This window comes from Chiloscyllium punctatum, chromosome 39, assembly GCF_047496795.1.
Source record: "Chiloscyllium punctatum isolate Juve2018m chromosome 39, sChiPun1.3, whole genome shotgun sequence".
NCBI classification, from domain to species: Eukaryota; Metazoa; Chordata; class Chondrichthyes; order Orectolobiformes; family Hemiscylliidae; genus Chiloscyllium; species Chiloscyllium punctatum.
The window spans coordinates 54,535,112-54,559,468 of record NC_092777.1 but is presented as its reverse complement, the minus strand read 5'-3'; the positions used below and the strand labels follow the sequence as shown (position 1 = coordinate 54,559,468).

The 24,357-nt window shown below is 42.6% G+C and overlaps 1 protein-coding gene and 1 long non-coding RNA gene across 2 annotated transcripts in view; one reads left to right on the top strand and one right to left on the bottom strand.

Annotated features, from left to right (window-relative positions):
* Window positions 1-2,172: 2,172 nt before the first annotated feature.
* LOC140464065 (uncharacterized) lies at window positions 2,173-14,683 on the bottom strand. Its single transcript, XR_011954849.1, has 3 exons — window positions 14,603-14,683; window positions 3,477-3,551; window positions 2,173-2,282 (listed from the first exon to the last, which is right to left on the bottom strand). It is a non-coding gene; the product is annotated as an uncharacterized lncRNA (long non-coding RNA).
* Window positions 14,675-24,357, top strand: part of LOC140464064 (G-protein coupled receptor family C group 5 member C-like) — a 27,129-nt gene continuing 17,446 nt past the window's right edge. Inside the window, exons 1-3 of the mRNA XM_072558730.1 lie at window positions 14,675-15,064; window positions 20,211-21,267; window positions 23,646-23,749. Of these exons, the coding sequence (XP_072414831.1) occupies window positions 20,256-21,267; window positions 23,646-23,749 (1,116 nt within the window). The 5' untranslated portion in view covers window positions 14,675-15,064; window positions 20,211-20,255. The remainder of the gene's footprint in view (window positions 15,065-20,210; window positions 21,268-23,645; window positions 23,750-24,357) is intronic.

The window sequence follows — 24,357 nt, the reverse complement described above, 5'->3', positions numbered from 1 at the left end:
TTCTGCTATGTATCTTGGTACATGCTGCTGTTACTATGCACCAATGGTGAGAGAGTGAATGCTTTTGGATGTGGTGTCTATGAAGCAAACTGCTTTGTTCTGGATGACGTCAAGTTTCTTGAGTGTTTTTTGGAGCTACACTCATTCATTATTTCCTCACAGTCCTGACTTGTGCCTTGCAGATGGTGCACAGGCTTTGGAGAGTCAGGAGTTGAGTTACTCACTGCAGGAGTTCTAGCCTGTGACTGGCTCTTATAGTCAATAGTATTTATATGTCTAGTCCAATTCAGTTTCTAGTCAATGGTAAGGTCGTTGATAATGGGAGATTCAGTGACAGTAATAACACTGAATTTCAAAGGACAATGGTTACATTCTCTTTTGTTGGAGATGTTCATTGCAACATCTACCAGTTGTCAGCCTGGATATTGTCCAGGTCTTGCTGCATTTGGAACATGGACTGATTCAAGATCTGAGGAGTTGTGAATGATGCTGACCATTATGCAGTTATCATGAATATCCCCCACTTTTGATCTTATGTTGGCGGAAGGTCTTTAATGAAGCAATTGAAGATTTTTAGACTCTGGACATATCCTGTGGAACTCCTGTAGAGATATCCTGTGGACGGGATGACTGACTTCCAACAATCACACCGCCTTCCTTGAAGCCAGGTCTGACTCCAAACAGAGAAGAGTTTTTCCCTGGTTCCCATCGATTCCAATTTTGTTAGAGCTCCTTGATGCCAGACTCCGTCAACTGATTACAGCAACTACAGCAAAGGTTCTTCATATTATCATTTGGGACTTTGGGTTGTCGAGTGGTGGAGAAAACTATGCAGAGCTTTAAGGTTGGTTTCTACTTCTACATTGTATACGCTAAGAAGAGAAGGATTTAGTTTCAGTTTCTGTGTTTTGTAAGTGGGTGTTGGTGTGTTCCGAAATGTTTTTACATGCATTTAAATGATGCCTCAAAGCATATTCTTGTTGAGAAGGGGATAGAGTTTTGAACTCCTCAAGGAGAATTATCTCATGGAGGTTTTTTATGATGGGTTTCTGTTTTAAGTGCCTCCCCTCACTGCTTAAAAGAAAGCTCATGAGGTTTTTCAATTTCCAGGTGTGTCTGGTCACGTGGTCTCCGGATGGTAGGGATTTTTTGATGACCGCTGCCTATTTTCCTGCCTCACCCCAGTGGTGTTTTCCTCAATCAAGGGGGAGGAAACTTCATATGCTTTCCCTGAAAGCTTATTCTCCAATAATAAGGAAAGTTTTTACTTTTTCCCTCCTTCAGAATTAAATGAGCAAGCTGAACTATCTCCACTCTCAGGTCTGAGCCAGAGTTATCTTCGTGAGACACAGTGGGGTTCCTGCTCCTCAGCTGAAGCTGTCTTTAGTTCAAACTCCTTTTCCTGCCTTTTTCCTGTAATATTTTCTCATCTCACCACGCTCATTCCTCCTTTTCCCATTTTTTTTCCCTCCGTCCCTTTCTTTTTCCTTTTCTTTCTCTCCTTCTATTTCCTTTTCCTCACTCTCTGTCCTTCTCATTTTTTTTTCTTAACTGTTGCTGCTCTGATTTTAGTCCCTCTACCATAACTTTATCTGTTTCATTGTCTTCAGATTCCACCTGTAAACTGTTGGTCACACCCTGTTAAAATTTCAGGTTGCGAGAAGAATTCTAATCCCAAGTACAGAACTTCAAAATCTTCAAATGTAACTTTGCCTAATTCTGCCAGGGATGGGCTGGCATCAACTTTCGATACTGGGGCAGTGCAAATTTGAGGATGCCTTTTACCGTTTTTAGTTTAAAATTGAGTTTCATTCTCATTCTTTTGTTTCACCTGTGGGCTCAAATGGTGGTTTGACCCCCAATTTATCAAGGCCCGACTCCAGTGAGGTTATCACAGTTCCACATTTGGACATCAAAAGTTACCAAGTGCACAGCTAGGAAGATGAATGGGCTTCTCTTCTTTATTCACTCACCTCCTCTCAATTGTTTTTAACATGGTTAATTTACTAAGGATCCCTCCCTTGTGGATGCATCTCTCTTAAATCAAATGAACCTTTGCTTTAAAAAAGAGTCAATTTAACTAGACTTTCTCTAGTTGACGAAAGAATGAGTCCATTAGCAAGTTTTGAGAAGATATGTAGCTCAGGTTGAGGTTCTGGATGTAGGTGTGCTCGCTGAGCTGGAAGGCTTGTTTTCAGACATTTCATCACCATATTAGGTAACATCTTCAGTGAGCCTGCCAAGGAAGCACTGGTGGTGTAGACTGGGACAACATGTCCATCCTAGGACAGGCCAAACAGAGACATGCATGAGAATTCCTTGAAGCATCACATTCCAACTGAAACTCTATCAACAAACACGTTGACTTGGATCCCTGATCCCATTTACCACCCCCGAGAAAAAGAACAGGAAATGATGTCACCACAGGAAATTGTGTCACCACAGGAAATGACACAACCAATCCTAGGAAACCCAAACATATAAATAGGAAGCAGGCTACACCACCAGAGCTTCATTCGGAGGCTCACTGAAGATGTTACCTAATATGGTGGCGAAACATCTGAAAACGAACCTTCCAGCTCACCGAGCAAACCTACATCCAGTATGAGTTTATTAGTTACTAAACACAAAAAGAAATAATAATGCATCATACACAGATTAGGAAGGAGTCCACAACAAGTCAAAGGTGAAAAAAGTATATGGATTATTCTCTCTCATGAAGGTCGCTCATGAAGAAATGATAGTAGAATGTTAATAGTTGAACAGTCAATTTCGGGATTCTTGGCTTTGTAAGTTGGTTGAAATCATTTTATGCTGTTTCTTTTGACATTGGTTCACTGGTAGCACTCAAAACAAGAGAACCCTTCTGTTCCTCTGTTTCCTTTTGACTGGTTTATTAGCTTGCTGGCTTCCAGCACTTATAATAAGGAGTTCTTTCACCTGCAATGCAGGGGTGACTACTGGTTGGTTCTTCAACTGTACATGAGTACTCAAAACCTTTGACTGCCCTTTCCTCCTTAGGCAGCACCTTCCAATCCCGTGACCTCATCTAGAAGGACAAGGGAAGTGGATACATGGGATCACTACCAGCTGCAAGCTTCCCTCCAAGCCACTCACCGTCCTGACTTAGAAATAAAATGCCCTGCTTTCACCGTCGCTGGTTAAAAATCTTGGTACTTCCTCCCAAAGCATTGTGGGTCAACCTGCAGCACACAGACTCTAGCTTTCTATCATCTTCTTAAGGGCAACTAGGTACGGAAAATGGGCCCCATCAGGTGATAATTCCGTTTTGGGTATCGGAATGAAATCTTACAAGTGGGTCATAAGAAATTCCAATAGCAGGCTACTTACATATTAGGAAAATGCAGATTAAAATGCAAAAACACATTTTTATCGACCAAGATTATGCAAGAATGCAGTTAAATTTTGCCAGACATACATGTCAGGAAGTGGGGAACCCCCAAACATCAACTTACCTTGTGTCTTCAATCTGAGATCTGCATTCAATGAACCATTTACCGGAGTCCTAATCGATTGTGAAAGATTCCTACCTAAAAGAAGGAATACAAATCACTGTCTCTTAATAATTATTGATGTTTCAGCAAGATTTCCAGAACAGAATCTTTGGGGAAAGGAAAGGTAATAAATAATAGCCAAATGTTAGTTCAACAAGATATGGATTACACAAAGCAAAATATTCTGATCAAGGTTTTAAACTCAGGTGACTGTCTGTGTGGAGTTTGTATATTCTCCCCGTGTCTGTGTGGGTTTCCTCTGAGTGCGCCGGTTTCGTCCCACAATCCAACGATGTGCAGGTTAGGTGAATTAGACATGCTAAATTGCCCATAGTGTTCAGGGGTGTCTAGGTTAGGTACATTGGTCAGGGGTAAGTGTAGAGTAATGGGTCTGGCTGGGTTACTCTTCAGAAGGTTGGTGTGATCTTGTTAGGCCAAATGATCTGTTTCCGCACTGTAGGGATTCTATGATTTTACATCACAAGTATTTGAGGAAGAATGATGGGTTGTAAACAAAACAATACATACATTTTCAGTTTATCACCTACAATTTCAAGAACCATTGGAAGGATGGAATCAAAGTTTAAAAAGCATGATTGTCAGGCATGTCCTTATGATTGGGATAAAGGGATTTCCTTGTTACTGTTTGCCATTAGGGATGCCCCTAATGAGTCCACAGAATTCAGCTCTTTTGACCTGATTTTTGATATATGGACATGGATCTCTTAAATTAACTTATAAAGAATTTATAAACCAATGCTCAGAGATTGCGCTTCCAACCTATATGCCACATCTCTGTAACAACAAACTACAGTGTGTGAGTTCACCAAGAAAAGTGCTCGATATACAGATACAAAGGCCAAAGCTCAGAAGTTTGCTGAAGATAAGGCATTCCTTGTCTTTAGGGAACCACTAAAAGTAACTGGACCTTATTAAATCAAAAAGGACCTCAATCATATAAATTATGTTGTCAAGTTTCTAGACAGGAGGGAAAACCAGCAAGTCATAGAATTGTGTAGCACAGAAACAGACCCTTCAGTCCAACTCATCCATGCCAACCAGATATTTTAAATTAATCTAGTCCCATTTGCCAGTATTTGGCCCATTTCCCTCTGAATCCTTCCTATTCATATACCCATTCAGATGCCTTTTAAATGTTGTAACTGTACCAGCCTCCATTACTTCCTCTGGTAGCTCATTCCTTTCCACGCACCAATCTCTGTGTGAAAATGTTGCCCCTTAGGTTCCTTTTAAATCTTTCCCCTACCATCTGTATTAAAGAGATATAATGTCAGGGAGGTTAGTCAGAACAAATGTATCTTTACAGTGGTAAAAGTTATAGGGAGTAAAATATGATTTCAGAACAATTTGAGAATGAATCAGAAGTTGAAGGGTCAAACATTGACCATCCAGTAATTTGAGTAGGAAGTGTTAGATGGAATATTGTACTATCCCACAATAAAACTATTGAAGTGGCTTACAAAACTTATGGTAGACTCAGAAATCAGTTTGTGCAAATAGGCCAAGTAAAACCTCCTTGGCTTAAAATAAGAATATTTAGCGATACTATATTTCCCCTTCTCACTACCTCTCTCGCTTAGGGGGGTGCGAATATTGTGTCCAGAAGTGCTTGAGATTGGAACATTGGCTATTGTGAAGGAGTGTTATCTTCTTATAAGATGTTGAGCCTATGTTTATTTCATTGCTGCAATAGAAAAATTCTATTCTGATGTGTTGAGGTTGTCACACAATTAATTAGTGAAATGTCAAGGCTATAGATGCAACCGTAGTGGGAGGAAGAGATGGGGATAATCTGCTAAAGAAGAGATTATGATTGTTCTTCTTCCCTGTTCCATATAAACTCCCCTTGGTATATTTTGAGCTCTTTACACTACACTGCACCTCCGATCACTCTAATTCATTAAAATGTAATATTACATCAAAAAAGCCCAGACTATAAGCTACATCACTCCATACATTGTAGATACTTTCATATTTCAGTGTGACAGTGTACTATGTTGGTGTATCATGTTAATCTAACTCGTAAGAGTCAAACCATCAAATTCTATGATATGAACACAACGGCATAACTTTGTTTCATTCAAAAAAATTTACTGGTAGGGATACAAATCCATGACGCCTCTATAGTATTGCGCTATTATTCAAAAAGCGTAATATTAAAATACATTTGTTATTATAAAAACTATTCTAGAAATACAATGGCATGTACTTTCCCAAGGGTATGGTTCTCATTTTAAGACTTTTTCTATATTCTATATGAATTGTTTAAACTGCAATATTTGCAATTCCTTTTGTTGTTTAATAGGTAGAAGTCATCATTGTGCTGTGTTCTCCGCAGGGTACGTTTGGAGTTAATTACTTGTAAGGGAACACGTTTTAGAAACAAATGAAATTGCTGCTGCTGCAGCAAATGATGTAATTTGGGCTTTGGGGAAAGCATCTAATGAGGCAGCCTCTTTCATTATCTTTTATTTTTAAAAAATCAGGTATGAAGATTCTGATTAACTTTGATTGGAGATGCTGGTGTTGGACTGGGGTGGACAAAGTTAAAAATTACACAACACCAGGTTATAGTCCAACAGGTTAATTTGGAACACTAGCTTTGGAGCACTGCCCCTTCATCAGGTGGTTGTGTTCCAGGCAGCAGTGCTGTGAAAGCTTGTGCTTCCAAATAAATCTGTTGGACTATAACCTGGTGTTGAATCATTTTTAACTGATTAACTTTGTCAACCTTTGCCTGACTATTTCTGGTGAATGTTTGGAATACTTTAATATGTGTATTTTTAAATTCCAGTGTGTGAGAATTATTTTTCTATTCTTTAATATTGACTCTTACTATCAGTCACAGTTACCTCATAGGGATAGCCTTATAATTTCAGCTATAGTCTTAAAGTTTTCAGGACTCTTAGATTCCCAGCAGCATTAATGAAGAAGTAATGTCTGCAAAGTGAAACCTCATTCTATCAGTGTGCAAAATCAACCAAAAGAGTTTCTTATCATTATCTGTAATCTCATAGGCCATCCCTCCGTGTTTGTTTGTCCAAATATACAACCAGTTTAAATAGAAATATCTGATTCATCCTGGGAAAAAAAATACTGAAAATGTTGAAATAACAAGCTAATTATAATAGATTCAACTAATGAGCATCATAGATTATAGGACAGAATGGCATAATGGTTACAGGGCAAAAACAAGACTATTTGATCTATCAAGCTCTCTGCTGAAACCACTCAGATAGCCTTAGTCCCTTGCCCTTTCTCTGTAGTCGGGTAAGCACATTCCTCTTCAGGTGTATATCCAACTTCCTTTTTGAACACCGTTATTTAATCAATTTTCTCCACTTTGTAATAGAAGCATAGAATCCTCACAATGTAGAAGCAGATCATTTGGCCCATTGAGTCCATATCAACCCTCAAAACAGCATCCTATCAAGACCCACCCCTTTACCCTATTCCTGTAACCCCATGGCCAATCCACCTCGCCTGCACATCCCTGGGCACTATGGATAATTTAGCGTGGCCAATCCACCCAACCTGCAAATTTTTGGACTGTGAGAGGAAACCGGAGCACCAGGAATAAACCCACACAGACACAGGGAGAATGTGCAAACTCCACATAGACAGAAGCCCGAAGATGGAATCGAACCCGGCTCCCTGACGCTGTGAGGCAACAGTGCTAACCGCTGACAGAGCATTCCAGATCTGAACCACTCACTGCATTATAAAGTTTTTATTCTCAGGTAGTCTTTGATTCTCTTGCCAATCGCTTTAAAGCTATGTCCTCTGTTCCTTGACCTTTTTCACAATGAAGACAGTTTCTTTTGAACTACTCTGTCCAGACACCTCTTATTCTCAATACCTTTCTCAAATCCCTTCCCTCCTCTAAGGAGAACAATCCAACTCTCCAAAAAAACCCTAAAAAAACCCAACCCTCCAATTCTCTCTATTCTTCTTAATAATGTCCATCACCCCAGAACCATTCTGCTAACATTTTCCGTACTCTCTCTAACACCTTCACATGTTTCCCAAAGTCTGGAATCTAGAAGTGGACATAGTAGAGGTAAAAACAATGACTGCAGATGCTGGAAACCAGATTCTGGATTAGTGGTGCTGGAAGAGCACAGCAGTTCAGGCAGCATCCAAGTAGCTGCGAAATCGACGTTTCGGGCAAAAGCCCATCATCAGGAATAAAGGCAGTGAGCCTGAAGCGTGGAGAGATAAGCTAGAGGAGGGTGGGGGTGGGGAGAAAGTAGCATAGAGAACAATGGGTGAGTGGGGGAGGGGATGAAGGTGATAGGTCAAGGAGGAGAGGGTGGAGTGGATAGGTGGAAAAGGAGATAGGCAGGTAGGACAAGTCCGGACAAGTTATGGGGACAGTTACTGAGCTGGAAGTTTAGAACTAGGGTGAGGTGGGGGAAGGGGAAATGAGGAAACTGTTGAAGTCCACATTGATGCCCTGGGGTTGAAGTGTTCTGAGGCAGAAGATGAGGCGTTCTTTCTCCAGGCGTCTGGTGGTGAGGGAGCGGTGGTAAAGGAGGCCCAGGACCTCCATGTCCTCGACAGAATGGGAGGGGGAGTTGAAATGTTGGGCCACGGGGCGTTGTGGTTGATTGGTGCGGGTGTCCCGGAGATGTTCCCTAAAGCGCTCTGCTAGGAGGTGCCCAGTCTCCCCAATGTAGAGGAGACCGCATCGGGAGCAACGGATACAATAAATGATATTAGTGGATGTGCAAGTAAAACTTTGATGGATGTGGAAGGCTCCTTTAGGGCCTTGGATAGAGGTGAGGGAGGAGGTGTGGGCGCAGGTTTTACAGTTCCTGCGGTGGCATGGGAAAGTGCCAGGATTGGAGGGTGGATTGTTTGGGGGCATGGACCTGACCAGGTAGTCGTGGAGGGAACGGTCTTTGCGGAAGGCGGAAAGGGGTGGGGAGGGAAATATATCCCTGGTGGTGGGGTCTGTTTGGAGGTGGCAGAAATGTCGGCGGATGATTTGGTTTATGCGAAGGTTGGTAGGGTGGAAGGTGAGCACCAGGGTGTTCTGTCCTTGTTACGGTTGGAGGGGTGGGGTCTGAGGGCGGACGTGCGGGATGTGGACGAGATGCGTTGGAGGGCATCTTTAACCACGTGGGAAGGGAAATTGCGGTCTCTAAAGAAGGAGGCCATCTGGTGTGTTCTGTGGTGGAACTGGTCCTCCTGGGAGCAGATCCGGCGGAGGCGGAGGAATTGGGAATACAGGATGGCATCTTTGCAAGAGGTAGGGTGGGAAGAGGTGTAATCCAGGTAGCTGTGGGAGTCGGTGGGTTTGTACAAAATGTCAGTGTCAAGTCGGTCATCGTTAATGGAGATGGAGAGGTCCAGGAAGGGGAGGGAGGTATCAGAGATGGTCCAGACATCCCTAACAGTACCCTTCCACTGACACTCTCCTTCGTTTGGCCGAACTGGTCCTCACCCTTAACAATTTCTCCTTCGAATCCTCCCACTTCCTCCAGACCAAAGGGGTAGTCATGGGCACACGTATGGGCCCCAGCTATGCCTGTCTCTTTATTGGCTACGTAGAGCAGTTGATCTTCCGTAATTACACCGGCACCACTCCCCACCTCTTCCTCTGCTACATTGAATACTGCATTGGCACCACCTCGTGCTCCCGCGAGGAGGTTGAGCAATTCACCAACTTCACCAACACATTCCACCCTGACCTTAAATTTACCTGGACCATCTCTGACACCTCCCTCCCCTTCCTGGACCTCTCCATCTCCATTAATGACGACCAACTTGACACTGACATTTTGTACAAACCCACCGACTCCCACAGCTACCTGGATTACACCTCTTCCCACCCTACCTCTTGCAAAAATGCCATCCTGTATTCCCAATTCCTCCGTCTCCGCCGGATCTGCTCCCAGGAGGACCAGTTCCACCACAGAACACACCAGATGGCCTCCTTCTTTAGAGACCGCAATTTCCCTTCCCACGTGGTTAAAGATGCCCTCCAATGCATCTCGTCTACATCCCGCACCTCTGCCCTCAGACCCCACCCCTCCAACCGTAACAAGAACAGAACGCCCCTGGTGCTCACCTTCCACCCTACAAATCTTCGCATCAACCAAATCATCTGCTGACATTTCCGCCACCTCCAAACAGACCCCACCACCACCTCTTTCCCTCCCCACCCCTTTCCGCCTTCCGCAAAGACCGTTCCCTCTGTGACTACCTGGTCAGGTCCACGCCCCCCCTACAACCCACCCTCCCATCCTGGCACTTTCCCCTGCCACCGCAGGAACTGTAAAACCTGCACCAACACCTCCTCCCTCACCTCTATCCAAGGCCCTCAACGAGCCTTCCACATCCATCAAAGTTTTACTTGCACATCCACTAATATCATTTATTGTATCCGTTGCTCCCGATGCGGTCTCCTCTACATTGGGGAGACTGGGCACCTCCTAGCAGAGCGCTTTAGGGAACATCTCCGGGACACCCGCACCAATCAACCAAACCGCCCCGTGGCCCAACATTTCAACTCCCCCTCCCACTCTGCCGAGGACATGGAGGTCCTGGGCCTCCTTCACCGCCGCTCCCTCATCACTAGACGCCTGGAGAAAGAACGCCTCATCTTCCGCCTCGGAACACTTCAACCCCAGGGCATCAATGTGGATTTCAACAGTTTCCTCATTTCCCCTTCCCCCACCTCACCCTAGTTCTAAACTCCCAGCTCAGTAACTGTCCCCATAACTTGTCCGGACTTGTCCGACCTGCCTATCTTCTTTTCCACCTATCCACTCCACCCTCTCCTCCTTGACCTATCACCTTCATCCCCTCCCCCACTCACCCATTGTACTCTATGCTACTTTCTCCCCACCCCCACCCTCCTCTAGCTTATCTCTCCACGCTTCAGGCTCACTGCCTTTATTCCTGATGAAGGGCTTTTGCCCGAAACGTCGATTTCGAAGCTACTTGGATGCTGCCTGAGCTGCTGTGCTCTTCCAGCACCACTAATCCAGAAACTGGACATAGTAGTGCAGTTGTGGCCAAATCGGTGTTTTAAAATTTAATTATAACTTTCTTGCTCTTGTACTCTATTCCTCTGTTTATAAAGCTTAGAAACAGTTAAGTTTTTTCAAGTCAGCTTATTAACTTGTGCCTTTTTTTAAAGTTTATCCATTCTTGCCAAGTTGCAGCCAGAAGTTATTGCTTATCCTTAATCGTGCTTGTAGGTCAGTGGTAAGCCACACATTTGAAACATTGCAGTCTATGTACTGTATGTACACTCAAAGTGCTATTAGGGAAGGAGTTCCAACATTTTGATCTAGTGACAGTGAAGAAACACTGATATATTTTGAAGTCAGAGTAGTGTGTGGCTTGCAGGGGAATTTGTAGGTGATGGTGTTTCCTTGCATCTGCTTCCTTTGTCTTTCTGGGTAATGGAGATAACAGGTTTAGAAGGAGTTGTGAAGAAGCTTGGGTGAGTTACTGCAGTGCATCTCATTGATGGTATATCCTGCTATCATTATGTTTTGGAGTTAAAGGGAGTGATTTTTATCGCTGGGGTTTTAATCAAGCAGGTTGCTTTGTTCTGAATGGTGTCAAGGTTCTTGAGCATTGTTGGAGCTGCACTCATCCAAGCAAGACAGGAGCATTCTATCACAATCCTAACTTATACCTTGTAGATGATGGACAGACTTTGGGGAGTCAGGAGGTGAATTATTCATTCCAGGATTCCTAGCCTCAGACTACCTTCTGTCCCCACAATATTTATATGAATCGTCCAGATCAATTTCTGCGCAATGGTAACCCCCAGGATGTTACTATTAATAAAACAAAAAGCGAAATATTGCAAAACCTGGAAATCTTGAGAAAGGTTTATGTTTTAGTAAATTTTCTGTTTCAAGATTAATCTTATCACCCTCACTTCACAGATTCTGCGAGTACCTGAAACATTTATTTCAGTTGTAATTGTTTATCGCATTATATTTTATGTTTGTTAGTCTTTCCATGACCACTGTGAATTCTGAATTCAGATATATGATTCCGTAGGTTTTGAAGAAATAGTGTAGCCCTCTCCTGAGAGTCTGTACACGGATTTAGGAGAACAGGCTCCATATTTATGCTTTCCTTTCGCTATATTGCTTCCTGTGTGAAGCAGAAATTTCTATCGTGAGGTTTATTCTTTTGTAATGTGGATTTCCAGCTTTTTTTAAAATTAATGTGTGCATTTATGCTAACACAGTGAAGAATTTTAGTGCTGCATAAGTAACACCACAATTCCATTCAATATCAGCACTGAACACTTTCAGATCAGTTAGATGTGGAGGACATTTACCTCTTAAGGAAGCTGTGACTGATGAAGGCTGAGCACTAATCTTCAAATCCATCCAACACACACCAATGTTAAGTAGTAAGAACGAGAAAAGTCATCCTGGTCAGCTAAATGATGGGAAGAAAATTGCAGCCTCTAACATCACTATCCATAGCTCCAATGTACAACCTGTATATAAAAGTGCACATTGCCACAATAATTCAGATTCCTTGAGTGAGCTGCAATGCACTACCATCAAAGCCCCATTCAGAACTCTCTGAGAATAATGGGCCTCACATCATTAAAGTAGCACCTTCCATTCCTACTCAAATTGTTGGATTTATTGTGTGAGCTGTTGACTTCTCTGAGTGAACAAGCCGAGTTCTGCATTAGAGGTAGCATTATACTGTGAGTCCAACATCCACTAGCAGATTCTCCAGATGCATTTAGAGTTTCTCACGCCCAGCCAAGACAGAAGTGTTAGCTTGAGTTGGATTTATATTGGAAAGACGTTGCACCATCTATGCCTTTACAGGTCCCAAAATATGTCTTTTTTTTAAAGAAAAATATACAATAAGAAAGAATTATCATTGTCAAAATGTAATTCAGTGTTATGCTTGAAAAATAAACAGTAATAAGAGGTATGTTCTAATCTTCAAACTCACCATGACTCATTCAACAGAGCCTCCAAAAACTGTACCTTCTTCCACCGGGAAAGAACAAAGCTTCAGGCATGTGAGAACACCATCACCTCCAAATTCCCATCCAGCTCACACAGATACTATTACACACTTCTGAGGCAGGTGGGACTTGAATCTGGCCTTCCTGACTCTGAGGAAGGCATATGACCACTGTGCCATTAGAACCATCCTGACTTGGAAATACATTACCGTTCCTTCATTATCACTGAATCAAAATTCCAGAATTCCGTACCTTACAGTACTGTGGGAGACTGTCACCTCATAGACTGGAGAGGGTCAAGAAGGTGACACACTAACACCTTGCCCAAGCAATTAGTGATAACCAATCAATGCAGACTGAGCCACTGACACCCATATCCTATGAATTAATAATCTCAATTAGGAAGCTACAATTGGCTTTAGCTCCCCTAGTGTTGGAGAATGGAATGCCAAGGCTACTCCATTTGATTTGCAGACCATAAAAGCTCAGGAGGTGGGGTGAACATATTTGCATCGATAGAAAATTGGCTGACTGGCAGAAAACAGAAATAAATTCACCTTTCAATTTGGTGGACAAATTCATGTTAGATTGGGAATGCAAAGATATTGGGGATAGATGGGAATGTGGAATTCACAACACAAACAGATTAGCCAAGATCTTATTTAATTAGAGACAAAAATGACTGCAGATGGAATCCAAGGTAGACATGTAGGAGGCTGGAAAAACACAGTGAGCCAGGCAGCATCAGGCTGGTGGAGAAGTCAACGTTTCGGGTGTGTAACCCTTCTTCAGGACTCTGGTCCTGGGCCTGAAGGGGGGTTACACACCCAAAACATTGACTTCTCCACCTCCTGATGCTGCCTGGCTCACTGTGGTCTTCCAGTCTCCTGATGATCTTATTGAATGGCAGAGCAGGCTCAAGGGGCCAAATGGTCTACTTCTTCTCCAATTTCATCTGGTCGAGTATGCCTAACTGGTATGCAGTTAATCCCTACTGCAAACACGTGTATGTGAAAGTCAGGTGATAGAGGACTAGTGTCAATGCTTCAGATTGATGTTTTATCAAATATGAAATGTTAGTGGTGTTTCTCTCCACAGAGGCTGCCTGATCGGCTGAGTAATTTCTCATTTTGATTTCAGAATTGTAGCACTTGGCAGGGTCTTGCTTTTGAGTTGATGACAGTAGTAGTTGTGTTTTAACATCTCCGACACTCACTATAGTCTGCTGGCACTTTGCTGAACAATTGGACAAGGTGTGTTCGCTCAGACACAATCAAAGAACCTAAAGCCCAGTAGGGCATCAGAACCTTCCAGGAAAGTTGGAGAGGGGGGAAAACATTGTAGGTGAACTCTGAGGGTAAAGTGCGTGCCACTTTCGCTGCATGTTGCTTTTGAACTGAAGAAAAAGTCCAATTCAAACCACAACTGAACTTAGCGTTGCTGATGACCCTAAGTATATTTTTATAGTTCATTCACAGGCTGTGAACATCACTGGAATCAGCCAACATTTATTAGCCATCCCAATTGCCCAGAGGGCAGTTAAAGGTCAACTACGTTGACATTGATCTGGAGTCACATCATGGAGGGTAGACTTACTTCCCTAACAGGTAAAAACAATAACTGCAGATGCTGGAAACTGCCCGAAACGTCGAATTCGCTGCTCGTTGGATGCTGCCTGAACTGCTGTGCTCTTCCAGCACCACTAATCCAGTATTACTTCCCTAACAGGCACTAGTGAACCAGACAGACTTTTAACAACCGAAAGAACTGCGGATGCTGCAAATCAGAAAGAAAAACAGAAATCGCTGGAAAAGCTCAGCAGGTCTGAGGAACTCGACCCAAAACGTTAACTCTGATTTCTCTCCACAGATACTGCCAGACTTGCTGAGCTTTTCTATTTTTGTTTTAGGCTTGTACCAACAACCGAGTGCATTTCATAGGTGCAACTGGGGGCTTGTATTCAATGCAAATGTCACCAACTAACATGGTGGGTTCAAACTCATGCCCCTGGAACATTAACCTGGGGATACACGAATGACTAGTCCGGGGACATTGTCACCACACCATTACTTTCCCACTGTTTCAAACTCACATTGTTTTCAGCAGTCGGTAGATTGCCGAAGGATCGTGAATGAGAGACAGTCCCGGGACATGGCTCTGAAGGAAGTTCCCGGCCAGTGTGTGGTGATAAGTGTTTATTTGAAACAGGGGGATGAGCAATCGAGTGGAGGGACACGTCATGCTGAGGTCAATACACAGGGTTAGTTTGCAGAGAGTCACTCCCACTCTGTGGCTGGGAGATTTACCTTAACTCTTCAAAATCCTTCCCACATCAACAACAAATCAGATCTCTCTCTCTCTCTCTCACTCACACACACACAAGCAGCAGAGTAGAGCCAGCCAGTGCGTTGGGCTAATAGCTGAGTGCACTGTAATCCAGGGAGTGCACTGAAGCGGGGCTTTCAGTCTGTTGCAAGCTCTCAGTTCCCACTCAGACTCCTGGCTCGTTGTATTTGGAAGGAACGCTCTGGGACTGCGGCGAGACAAGGCGAAGGTAAGAGCCGAGGGGTGCTCCAACTCAGCCCGGGCTCAGTCTGTGTCTCTGTATTTGTGTGTGTAGCAGTAAGGAATGCCCCCCTCCCCCCCCCCCAGCCTGAACGAACCCCGCGGTGTACATTTTCCAGATGGGATTAATTTTTGTCAAATCGCAATGTGCTCCGATCAGGGACTCAGGGTCAAAGATGCAGCGGCTTCGTTTTATTTTGTAGAGTCTACCCTTCTGGGAGTAAGGTATGAGTTTGTGCTCACGCTGGGAGTTTCGAAAGTCTTAAGGTTGTGTGGGTGCCTCTCTCTCGCTGTAGACAGTCCACACACAGACAAGGATCTCAAAGGAACAGGGAGAGTGAGGGGCTCAGCACGCCTTTAACGTGCATTCCTCCCAGCCGGTTCTCCACTTCCCCTGGGTTGCTTCCTGCTGCATTAGTCCAGCTTTCTCATTCCTGCCTTGTGGGTATTGAGGGCCTCTCTCAGGTATTTTCAGGGGCAGTTTCCCCTTCCCCCCCCCCCCACCTCCCCATCTCTGAAATCCACACCAGTCTGACAAATTTCCCAGTTACCTGCACCCCAGCTCTCAGCTCCCTTAGGCATTCCGCACTGCCACTGGAGTCTGTACCTTCAGCTTCCAACCCACCAAACTCTGCATTTCCCTCTCAAAACCTCTGGCTCTCATGTAGCCCTTCAGCCCATCAAGTCTATGCCAGTCAAAAACAAGCACCCAACTATTTGAATCTCATTTTCCAGAACTTGGCCCATAGCCTTGTATGCCTTGGCATCATGGTTGCATACTTAAATACTTCTTCAATGTTATGAGGCTTTCTGTCTCCAACACTCTTACAAGGCAGTGATTTCCAGATTCCTACCTCCTCCTAGGTAAAAGGACTTTTTTTTCCTCACATCCCCTCTAAATCTCCTGCCTGTATATGACGCCCTCAGTCACTGATCCCTCCACCAAGGGAAAGGTTCCTTCCTATGTATCACACCTGTGCCCCTCCTAATTTAATGCACCTCAATCATGTCCCTCTTCAGTCATCCCTTAACTTGCTCCTTAACACCTACCTCTCAGACAAAGCCTTTGGCCTATCTACTTTTGTAGTTCGGTGTCATTCTTTTTAAAGCAATATTCCTGTGCAGCACCTTGGAATATTGCGTTAAAAGCCCTTTATAAACAGACGTTGGTGTTGCCAGTTCAGGAAGGAAACCTTCCTGCTGTTTTTACAACTCTTCGAAACGAGAAAGTATTTGAATGTTTGTCATGCTTTTAATAACCTCAGAACATCCCAGAGTGCTTTACAAACAGTGAATTTCTTGTGAAATACATTGGTAATTGCTTTGTAGGCAAACATGCCAATTTGTGCACAGCAATGTCCAACAAAGAGAGATACATGCCAAAGTAATAAGTGCTGAGACCACTGGGAGAAGTTCCTACTTCTCTTCAGCAGCACAATGAGAGCTTTTACATCCACCTGAATAGACAGAGAGAGCCTCAGTTTGAAAGATGCCGTGTTGCCTCAGTCCGGCACTGAAGTGCACCATGATTTGGTGCTGAAATCCCACAGTGGAGCTTGAACTCAAACCCTTCCAGCTCTGAAGCAAGAGAATGACTGATGTACCAATCCAGTGCTTAGTTTCTATGTTTTCTCTAGAATTTAGAAAGTTAGGGGGTGAGCTGATAAAAATCTTATGCTCTCCGGCATTAGTAGCCCATCCTTAGCTGCCCTTGAGAAGGTGGTGGTGAGCTGCTTTCTTGAACCGCTGCAGTCCACATGCTCTGAGTTGACCCACAATGTCCTTAGGAAGGGAAGTCCAGGATTTTGACACAACAACAGTGAGGGAAAGGCACTATATTTCCAAGTCAGGATAGTGAGTGGCTTGGAGGGAAACCTGAAGGTGAGAGTATTCCCATATATCTGCTGCCCTTGTTCTTCCAGATGAAGTGGCCGTGGGTTTAGAAGGTGCAGTCTGAGGATCTTCAGTGAACTACTGCAATGCATCTTGTAGATAGTACACGTTGCTGCTACTGAGCATCGGTGGTGGAGGGAATGAATGTTTGTGGATGAAGTGCCAATCAAGCGGGCTGCTTTGTTCTGGATGGTGATCTTGAATATGCAAGATTCTAACAGAAAAAGACAAGAGTAGATAAAAATAAACACTAGTTCTGGATTCTAGAAATAGGGGACATTGTCTAAAAATTAGGGCCAGACCATTCAGAAGAGATGTAAGGAAGGACTTTAAACGTACAGGATGGTAGAGGTTTGGAATCTCATCCACAAATGGCAGTTGACGTTGGGTCATCTGTTAGTTTTAACAGTAAGGTAGAAAGTTTTTTTTGTTAAGCAAGCGTTTTGGGGGTTTGAGCCAAGGCAGGCCACAGATCTGCTTGATCTCATTGAATGTCAGAACAGGCTCAATGGGTTGAATGGCCTTCTGTTCCTAGGAATAATGATTCATCATCAGTGAAACTTAAGACAAACTGAGTTACCTCAATATTAGGCAAAAGTGAGGACTGCAGATGCTGGAGATCAGAGTCTAGATTAGAGTGGTGCTGGAAAAGCACAGCAGGTCAGGCAGCATCCGAGGAGCAGGAAAATTGACATTTTGAGCAAAAATTCCTGATGAAAGGCTTTTGCCAGAAATGCTGATTTTTCTGATGCTGCCTGATCTGCTGTGCTTCTCTTACCTCACTATTAGGAGAAAGTGAGGACTGCAGATGCTGGAGACCAGAGTTGAAAAATGTGGTGCTGGAAAAACGCAGCAGGCCAGGCAGCATCCGAGGAGCAGGAGAATTCTCCTGCTTCTCGGATGCTGCCTGACCTGCTGTGTTTTCCAGCACCACATTTTTCAACTCTTACTGCACTATTAGGCAAGTACACCAAAGCTTCACCCTGTTCTTCACTATTTACATATGCATACCTTTTAATCAATGATTGTGACTGTGACTGAATACAAGTCACCAGTCTGTTTGTGAATAATTTTTCCTTTACTGAATCCTTGTGCATTGAGGCCATTTGTTATATACTTGCTGCAGGTATTGATTTTCACTAGTTTAAGTTAACATTTTGTCTAATATATCATAAGTGTCTTCAGGGATGTACAGAGTAGGTGCTTTAGTGAAGGGTAAATAAGGATAATAAGAGTAGGGGAATGGGTCTGGGTGGATTACTCTTCAGTGGGTCAGTGTGGACTTGTTGGGCTGAAGGGCCTGTTTCCACACTGTAGGGATTCTATGATTCAATGAAGTCTAGGAAAACAAAATTTTCATTGTTTTTGTTCAGTCATGTACTGTTTTACTGACATTTGATATTTTTATTTCATCTTCCTTTTCATTGATCAACAAGCAAAAGTGTTAATGAAGTGTAGAACAAGATGTCGATGTATCACATAAGCACAGATTCTGTAACTAGCTTAAAGCTGGGAACAAGATGTCCATCAGTTTTATTCAGTTGTGAGTTATACAATACAACACCTTTTCAGTGAATGTGTGTGATGTACTGAGGTCTGAATGTTTTTTGTCTTTTTTTTCCGTGTCCTTGTTTTCTGTGGTATATGTGCAATCTCATAGACTGTGCTGTGCTAATGTCATGACATTAGGATTTGTTTTACTGACTTGTAAAATGCTCAGAATGATGGAATAATTCAAATTTCGAACTTGCCAAAAAAAGTATTTAAAAGCTTCAGACTTAGTGCATTTAACACACGGGCTATTGGAGACAAATTGGAAGTGTGCAACTCTGAATTGTTTTTGAGAAGGAAATTAGATATAAACATAAGGGGGAAATGTAATCCAGGCTATGGAGTGGCGCCGAGGAATGCAGCTGATTGGTTAGCTGTTTCGAAGAAACAGCACAGGTACGATTGGTGAATGGCCTACTTCTGGGCTGCTAGATTGTGCAAGGTAGATCTTGACTCTGTTCTGTTAGATTGGTAGCCAGGTTATGTTTCTTCATGCATTTTATTTGCCTTGATCTTGGTAAGGTATATAATGGGCTATCAACTTTCTCAATGTCAAAATCCGCTCTATATTTTGAACACTGCAACTTGGTTACGTTTTGATTTTAGAATTGATTAGATGAAAGAAGCAGCACAAATTTCAGCCTTCAGAGTGCTACGGTTGATGGTTGTAACACCACTCACTGAGGCTGCTGGTTGATCTGGAGATGGTCACTCAGGAAGGGATTTCACTCACTAGGATACTGTAACTATGATTATAAACAACATTCTCTCCTGTCAAGCGACTGGGAAATCAAGCAAACCTCATGAGTAAGTAACAGACTGGGATGAGCACTATAAATATATAAACATTTGTTTTTGTTTTCATTCTTGGAGATTCTAATAACCAAGCTGGAATTTCAAAAATCCCAGCAGCGGGACACAGTGAGGGAGATTTTCCTTCGTTGGATTTCCCAGAAGATGCACTGTCCTTTGGTAAAATGTTTTGCACGGGGAAAAAAAAGTTTGTAAATTACTGCAAGATCAACATCTCATTTTGAACAATCAGAATTTGAGCACTGGTGCAGCCAGCTCAAATTTCTGTAGAATATTAGTTTCATGTTTGATCCATTGAATGTAGACTGGTTTTGTAATCAGGCAAAAGTGAGGACTGCAGATGCTAGAAACCAGAGCTTAGATCAGAGTGGTGCTGGAAAAGCACAGCAGGTCAGGCAGCATCCGAGGAGCAGAAAAATCGACGTTTCGGGCAAAAGCCCATAATCACGTGTAGTCACCAGCCCTCAGAAAAGAAGCATGGGAAATATAGCAGGGGAGTAAACAAAGAACAAAAGGCCAGCAGTATACTCTTTTGATAACCTTATTATACTCCTGTGCATGAAACCTTGTGTACAGGGAATCTCGGTTTTCAAAAGTACTTTCATTCAAAATGAACCTGACATGGCAAAAATTCTTCTTTTAAAAGTAACAAGAAAGCATTCCTGAGTGTGCAATAAGTTGTTTTATCCTGTTGTCCAGATTGAATTGTTGTGATGTGTTTTATTTTAAAATTGTCAAAAATGTCACTTGACATTGATGTTCTAAACAATGGCACACTTTCTCACTGACCACTGATGTTAGACTGAATCCAGCAATCTTCCGATGATAGAGTGCAGTGTAATTTGATAACCTGTACCCATTGCTTTTTCCTCTTCTAGGCACGTGACGAAATCCATTTTCAGATCGACCAACTTGAGTTAAAGATGAGGCTGAGCACATTGCAGCTTCCTTTGTGGATCAGTCTCCTCCCTGTGGCTGCAGCCGTCGCTCCAGTGGGTTGTGCTGCTAGCCTCGACTCACTTTACTTCAACCTTTGTGATTTATCAGCTGTCTGGGGGATTGTGTTACAAGCTCTAGCCAGTGCTGGCATTCTAAGTTGCTTTGTGCTGACACTGGTTTTATTAGCGAGCATACCCTTTGTCCAAGACAGCAAGAGGAAGAGTACCATTGGAATTCAGGTTTTTTTCATTTTTGGCACATTCGGGCTCTTTTGCCTGGTTTTTGATTTCATTATCAATAAGGACTTCGCAACCTGCGCTTCCAGAAGGTTCTTGTTTGGCGTTCTGTTTGCAATCTGCTTTTCCTGCATGTTGGCACACTCTTTCAGACTGAACTTGCTTGTCAGAAAAAACAATGGTCCTAAAGCCTGGCACATTTTTATCCTGGCATTTTCTCTCACCCTTGTGGAAGTAATAATAAATACTGAATGGTTAATAATCACCATTGTAAGGAATAATGGCACCAGTTCTGCATTTCTTGGAGATCCTTGCAATATTGCTAATATGGATTTTGCCATGGCTTTAATTTACGTTATGTTTCTTATCGTAGTTACATTTGGTCTTGCTGTGTCCACTCAGTGGGGTCATTTTAAACATTGGAAGAAACATGGTGTATTTATCCTTGTCACAGTTAGTTTCTCCATCGCCATCTGGATTGTGTGGATTGTAATGTATGTTTATGGAAATAAGAAAGTCGGAAATCAAACCTGGAATGATCCAACACTCTCTATTGCACTGGTTGCCAATGCCTGGGTGTTTGTCTTTATGTACATCATCCCTGAGATCTGCCATCTGACAAAAGCTAGTACGGAGCAGCATTATGTCGAAGAGGTGTATCCAACAAGAGGAGTGGGTTATGAGACCATCTTAAAGGAGCAGCAAGCTCAACACATGTACATAGAAAACAAAGCATTCTCAATGGATGAACCCAATTCAGGTTAGATCAATTATGTTCTGAGTCATTTGAAGTTTAGAGATATAAATGCTTACTTTTCTTCAGTTGACAAGAACTGTCCCTATTAGGAATTTGGCACCAAGCAGCTTTATTATGAATTAACTGAACTTCTTTTGGCTTTAGCAGATGGAAGGTTTGATTTTTCAGGCAGTCTCAAGCAGTTTCACCACATTCCCAGCAGAATTATTACCAGTCTCAGTAATCACACTAGCATTTGGCAGCGATCACATTTAGCAATATTGTTACAGGTAATTGAGTCGACACTATTCACAAGGTTGGGTTAGCAAAGAGAGTGGATAATGATGATGAACAGCAGCTTTAAAAGTGAAAAGTGGCAGAAACTTGCCTTATACTTTTTGTCAATTGTAGCTTCTGCTGTGCAATGGATTTGAACATTGTCCAGGACCAAGAGGGCACAGATTGCTTTGTTTATATGTTCATGGACTGTGAATGTTGCTGGCTGAGCAAGCATTTATGCCAATCCCAAATTGCCCCTTGATCTGAGTGGTGTAGTAGAGCCTTTCCATAGGGTAGTTTAGAGCCAATCACATTGCTGTGCAATCATGAGGAAGCTCCATGCATGCCAATGAATGGGCTCCACCTCCAAAAGCCACTCCATGCAAGGATCTCCAATGTCTACACAGCAACAAACTAAGTTGCAGGTAAATAGGTTGCCATGGGTTAGTAGTCATGTGTAAGCCAGACCATATATGGGTGACATATTTCCTTCCTTAAAGGACGTTAAGGAACCCAGATGAACTTTTAAAGTACTTGACAATGGTTAGCTGGTTCTTAACTGTAGATTTTATTCATTAAGCTCATATTTCACCATCTACTATGGCAGGATTCCAACTCACAATCCCAGGTCATTCGCCAGGGGTTCTATCTTACTGGTCTAGTGATATTACCACTACCCTGCCACCTCCCCTGAGAAGTGGGTCTTTGGGGATTCAGAATGAACAAGAAATGTATTCAAGCGTTTTATTCATTTATCTTTTAATCAATAAGTAGTAACCTAATGTCTCACATTATTGAATAATGTTTTCCAACTCTAACTTTACAAGTTCAAGTCCCAGAGTTTCTTGCTGTGCAAACATGTATAGATAAGCTTTACACTGAGCTGCAGGATGGAGTAAAGTGTTCCATCTTTAAAAGGAGGTGAACGATCCAGTTTTTGGAAATGTAACCCCCAAGGTGGTCTTTTTTAAGGAATTTAGAAATGTGGACACAGCTCTGACTTCCCATCTGCAAAATTTGTGGAAGGAGCAAGCGAGGGAAAGTTGGGGAGGGGATAAAATCTAGAAAGCAAAGCCAAGTCAGGACTTTTGTCTATTTGGATTTGTTTTTTAAATACGGCTAGTAATTCATTCAGTGCTGAAATTAGCAAGTTAAATAGCACTAGTGGAAATGAGAGCAGACCACATCTTAACCTTAAAATATTCTAACTGCAAAAGATTTCTCATTTGCTTTTACCAATTCCTCTAGCTGCTCCCCTGCCCCTCAGCAAAGGTCAGGACTCCTGTATCAAAAAACAGAACACTTCAACCATACTTTAAACTAAATGATTAATACCAGAAAAGATTAACCCAAAGTGAGCAGGTAATGACAAAACCCACCTCTAACTCTGCTGGTTTATACATTGTTAGTCTGATTGTCCTAACTCAACCTAATTCAAAAATTCAGGTTGCGTGGCATTTTTCAAATTTCTTTAAAATTTGGAAGTTAAAAGCTAGCTTCCCTAAAAGTGATAGCGAATCCTTGCTGGAATAATTGCAAAAAGCCAGCTAGTGCACTGATTTCCTTAAGGGGAGGAAACCAGCACCATCTGTGATTCCTGTCCCACACAGTTGGCTCTTAACTGCCCTGTGAAGTGGCCTTGTAAGCCACTAAGTTATTTGAAGAGGAAAACCCATCACTGTCTTCTGTGGACAATTAAGAATGGCTTTTTCAGCGTTGCTGACACTTCCTAATGAAAGCAAAAATGTTGGGTATTCTCTGATAACCGACCCAAGTGGTCGTTATCTACTTCAAAGCTGCTGTCATGAATACTGGTGTGCTGGCAAAGGGCAGAGGGATCACAACTAACCCTGACCCCAGCATTCAGCAGGGGCTGATGGATTACTATCCCATGGAAAGTCTGGGCAGTTTTCAGACTTGAAAGATACCAGGGTCAATTGCAGCATGCCTGTCACTCTTACTTCAGACTGAGTTCAACACACTTGGCACATTTTGGGAATTGAACTTGTAATGATTAAATTACTTGAGATAAAATTACTAAGAGCCAAATGACTTCTAAAATAAAGTGGGCGATTGTTTTTCTCAGAAAAATACAGTGTGACTTTGTCTATTTATTTTCCCAGCAAACAAGCCCAAATCCCCTTACACAGGTTATACTGGTTACAATGGACAGCTTCGGAACAGTGTATACCAGCCGACTGAAATGGCATTGATGAACAAAACCAACGTAAGTTATCTCAATTTATTGGCATTTTGAAAACATCAACCACAAGGTTTCTTCCCCTGTGTCTGGATGCTCGTTATACAATGTACCGTAACAGAACAATGGTCAAAAGAGGTGTGATTGGTTAATGTGAGTCACAAGCTATTTCTATACAAGACTGCCTTTGAATTTATTATTGATATGGTCCCATTGTGGATTTACCAGAACTTGCGCACTTAAATAAAAATTAACATGTTAATCATTAGCTGAAAGTTTAGAGAGTTTGTTGGCTGCAACTGGAGAGCTAGAGTCTACTTGTATTGCTTTTAAAAAGCAAATCTAAGAAAATCGAGCAGCAGAAAATATGCCTTTTCTTTTACTTCCATCACACTGTAGCTCATGTTCATTCTGTAGCACCGTTCTCTGATGTATAGGGTCAAAAGTGCTAATACTCCTTTCTACTGGTAGATATGCTATATTCATAAAAGTGACATGTTTGAACCCATCACATCTGGAGTTTCTGTTGGGCCATGCATACACACAAAAATAATCCCAGTTAATTCAGAAATCAGTAATGTTTGACATTTGGTGTTCTGTAGAAGGGTCACTGAACCCAAACTGTTAACCCTGAT